Consider the following 4,647-nt stretch of genomic DNA (forward strand, 5'->3'; position numbering starts at 1 on the left):
ATCACCCTGACTGAGAAAAAGTTCACATGGCTTGAAATACAAGTGAATTTCACCAGAAATGCAATGAAGTGTTTCACCTAGTCAGCTACTAAGAATGAATAGGCACTGAGACAATTACCCACCACCTGTGTTGCATGCTGATCTAATAGCAATTCTATAGCCCACCAGAAAGGCCTACAGCTCTCTCTTATTCCCTCTGTTTTCTGTCAATACAAGAAGGGAGGCTCTTTGCCACCATGTGAGGATGCCAAGGCCTTGGTTCAGTTGCCACCCTGAAGCCTGTGCTCAAGGAGGGCAGGCTGCAGCCCTGCTGTTGGCTCCATCGTGGCCATCTCCAGCTCCACCTCTGCCCTGGGCACACAACCCATCTCAAGAGTCCATTGTGGTGCAGCAGCCTCAGTGTGAGGAGGGTTGGGGAGACTTTGATCAGCCTAGAGACAGTTTACACTCTGTGCCAGGGTGCTTGGTGCACCCATCTCCCTGCCCAGAGCTGTGCGAGCACAACCCAATCCAGCACTGAGCTGGAGGGCCCCTGCACGGGATGGTCTAATACCAGATATCACAGCTTCCAGCTTGCTTAGCTTCGGGTTCAGCACAGCATTTCAGATGCACACCTGCTGAGCACCACTACCCACAGCAACCGGGTACCTGATGCTCCTCTGCCTCCTTCCAGCCCCAGCAGGACCCTGAGCAGCAGTTCACAGAGAGCAAGAGAGAATGAACCCCAAGTGCTATTACCTGTAGGTTTAGGGCCACAGAATCAGCAGCAGGTGTCAGCAGTCCCCCAAGTGACATCTGCTATGCCCCTGCAGGCCTTCACACCACTCCTCCATCTCCCAAACCAGCAGACCTGCTACAGGAGCTTTTGCTCATGAGTTGTGCTGGGCTTTAGGTTTGGTTGCTGCAATCCCTGCCTAGCTCATAACCAGGATAAGGATGACCTTACCTCATTTGCACAGCCTGGCTTAAGGAGTCCCATTATCACAGGATGCCCTCACTATCTGCAGGGGTTCTTCTCACTGCTATTCCACTTCTCCATTCAAGATACCGCTATTTAATAAAGACTGTCTGCATGTCCTATTGGAAGTGTACTCAGAGATATTTACTCCTAAACTGAGTAAGCACAAACAAAGCTTGACAAAGGAGGCATCCCAGTTAAAGGCTGACTGAGAAAGGCCAACTTTGTAGACTCAAATTCACATTTGTGATGGGCAGAGTAACTGTTTACTTAAATACCCTTTCTTTTATAGGATAAGCACCTGTTAAGGGGTAGGAAGAAAGTGTTACCATGTCTTTTTTTTTTATCTCAGGTCTCAGAACATCACACAACATCCACACAACAAGACAATGAATGTTCCCAACAACTGCAGTATCACAAGTCTAGAACTTTATCATGTTCTCCGCCTCATTGAACTTGCTGGGTATAGCGTCATTTTCTTGTTTGCAGCTCTGTTTAACGCCCTTGCCCTCTGGGTGTTCTTCTGCAAGATAAAGAAGTGGACAGAAACAAGGGTGTATGTAATCAACTTAGTCTTTGCAGACTGCTTTGTCATCTGCACCTTGCCTTTCATGCCTTATTTGCTCTGGAAAAAGTCAGCCCGAGATGAGCTCTGCCAGTTGATGAACACAACGTATCTCATCAACATGTTAGTGAGTATCTACGTGATTACGTTTGTCTCCATTAACCGACACATTGCCCTGAAACACCCCTTGAAAGCCAAGACCTTCAGGTCTCCGTCAAAGGCAGCCCTTCTCTGTGGGCTTCTGTGATCATCGGCGCCGCTGCACAGATTTGGCAGAGCCAGTCCACCCTCTGCTTCCAGAAGGATACCACCGTGCCTGCTGCTCTGAACCTGCTTTCCGTGTTCTTTGTGTTTATTCTTCCTTTAGCAACCTTTTTGCTCCACAAAAGCATTCAGAAGCCTCAAGAGATGCCTGAACACCAGTTCACCAGAGCAGAAATCAATCCAGAAAGCGATTCCCATTATTTACACAAACCTGACTGTGTTTCTGGTATGCTTTCTACAGCCTTCTTTGGGTTACCTGCCGGGTCTGTAATGGGTATCGTTGAAGCTACCTGTTTCATGCTCCAGGTTATGAAGAACATCTCCTCCGTGACAAGGTGTATTGCCACATCTAACTGCTGCCTGGATAGTGTCTGCTACTGCTTTGTGACCAAGGAGTTCCACGAAGCCTTTCTATCACCCAAAACCAGCAGTGAAAAACCAGATCAAATCCACCCCTTGCAGACACATACTTGCTAAAGGAAAGCGAGGAGTGAAAGGAGGGAAGCAAGAGGGATGAAAACAGCAAACCCAAACCAATAAAACCCAGTATCTCTGCAACATCAAGAGAAGACACATCCTCAGTGTTATTGGGATAACTGTTGCCCCTTTCTCTCTGAAGAGATCATAAAATCAGAGAGCAGTTTGGGTTGGAAGGGACCCTCAAAGCTCATTCAGTTCCACCCAGTTGCAATGAGCAGGGATACCTTCAACTAGATCAGGTGGCCCAGAACCACATCCAGCCTGGCCTGCAATGTCTCCACGGATGGCACAAGATCTTTGTTAGGTTTAGCATTACTAAGCTAACTGTAAATTACACCCTATGCTTCTATTTAGTTCACAGATCTGTGTGAAAGTGTGCATGGAATCTTTGGTCATTAACATGTCTCCATTCCACGCTCCAGTTACTCTTATAAGAATACAAGTGAATCCTGTCTCCCTGGTGTTTTTTTACATCTAAAGTCTATTGATCCTTATTGTCAACACATACAAAAAGAATATATCATGTTTTACTTCATTGTGTATTTCTTCTCCCCTCCACCCCCAGAAAGCCCTTTTAAGTCTGCCTAGACCTTTGCCACCCATGCACATGACCTGCATCTGCTGCTGCTCAATCTGCTCTTATCACCTTTGGAACTGTGAGCTCAGGAGACACAGATTAATGGGACAAATCCTGAGGAAGCTAGAACCTGGCTCCCATAGACAGGACTGCAACTGCTGCAGCCAACAGGCAGAAAACCCATCAAAAAGACTGTAAAGTCTCACTGGGGAATGCACTTAAAAGAGGTTCTAAAGGTCCTGACAGTGTGCTCACTGCCTCACCAGCACCTCTGACCAGTGACTGTCATTGCCAGCTCGGGCTTCGCAGTGGTGTGGATGAGCAGCGTTAGACACCTGACTGCTTTGCAGAGGATAAGCCAGCCCATACTGTCTGTCACCCTTCCTGTAAAGACACTGAAGAGAAGCACACCGGGACCTCTCACCCTGGGCTCGCTATCACGGCGCGCACAAGCACTGACGTGTCCCCTCAGAAAGGCTGTCAGCCGCCCCGCTGCACACACTCTGTAACCACACCGGAGGCTGCCCAGCCCTGCTGTGCTCCCTGAGGACCTTCTGCTGCCAGAAGGACAATTTGCAACCATTCTGGGTTGTATTTCAGAAATTATTTGTTTTCCCAAGACTAAAAACATTAAATTTTAATTGCTGGGGTTTGTGTAAGGCGGGTGGGGGAGCACAGGCTGGGTGGGTAAGGATGATGGTGAAGCATCCAGCTGATGCGAGCGGAACAACAGAGGGCACCGGAGGCTCGACTGTCCCAAAACCTAAGTGATAAATGAAGCACTTTGGGGGAACAAGAGCTCATTGCTGTGTTTCAGCTGCCGGCAGCAGGCTCTGGGGCAGCTGTGCCCTGCATGGAGTAGCATACTGTGCTGGTACCCACGGACCTGGCACGTCCTCTCCCCTGTCACAACGCCTGCATCTACACTGCAACCTTAAGGAGGATTAAACCACCCTGACAGTCCCTCAAGCAGCAGGTAATGGCTTTTAATTCTTCCCATGCTGAATTGTGCTCTGCTCAAAACAGAATATGCTTTCTCACCTCTTAACTAAAGCACTAGCCTGCTTGTTAACATGCATGCATGAGACCCAAGGTTATTGTAACAAACCTCTCCTATGAAGACACACTCAGAGAAAAAGCCTGGAGAAGAAAAGGCTCCAGGAAGACCTTAGGGCAGCTTTCCGGTACCTGCAAGAAGTCTGGACAAGGGCCCGTAGTGACAGGACAAGGGGAATGGCTGTAAACTGACAGAGGGGAGACTGAGATGAGCTCTTAGGCAGAAGCTCTTCCCTGTGAGGGTGCTGAGGCGCTGGCACAGGGTGCCCAGAGAAGCTGTGGCTGCCCCATCCCTGGCAGTGTTCAAGGCCAGGTTGGACACAGGGGCTTGGAGCAACCTGCTCTAGTGGAAGGTGTCCCTGCCCGTAGCAGGGGATTGGAACTTGATGATCTGTAAGGTCCCCTCCAACCCAAACCATTGTCAATCCTCACCTGCACACAGATGCTTTGGTGTTCTCCTGCTTTGCAGACACCTGCGTCTTCAGGGGGGTCTTCATCCCTCACTCTGGTTTCACACCCGTTCCTTTTCTGCACACAAGGAGATACCCAGCTCCAGGCACACTGCAGCACACAACACTGGGAACCACCGCCGGCTCTGTGCTTACATAGAGGGTTTGATGGGGCTGGGATGCCCATCCCCAGCTGGTTCAGCTGCTCCTCAGGGCAGAGCTATGCAGGCAGAGTGGCTTTTCACTGTGGGATGACCACAGTAGGCTGGCAGGGAACGGCTGCAAGGTAGGTGGTACC

At 49.6% G+C, this 4,647-nt stretch overlaps 1 protein-coding gene across 1 annotated transcript; it reads left to right on the forward strand.

Moving 5' to 3' along the window:
• Positions 1 to 1,347: 1,347 nt before the first annotated feature.
• On the forward strand, positions 1,348 to 2,264 carry LOC308224200 (G-protein coupled receptor 35-like; the record flags this gene model as incomplete). Its single annotated transcript, XM_080623929.1, is given in 4 exon segments — positions 1,348 to 1,759; positions 1,762 to 1,895; positions 1,897 to 2,023; positions 2,026 to 2,264. Coding segments are annotated over 4 exon segments (912 nt in total).
• Between the last annotated feature and the right edge of the window lie 2,383 nt (positions 2,265 to 4,647).

The sequence above is a fragment of the Psittacula echo genome (genome assembly GCF_963264785.1).
Source record: "Psittacula echo genome assembly, chromosome: 7".
Classification (NCBI taxonomy): Eukaryota; Metazoa; Chordata; class Aves; order Psittaciformes; family Psittacidae; genus Psittacula; species Psittacula echo.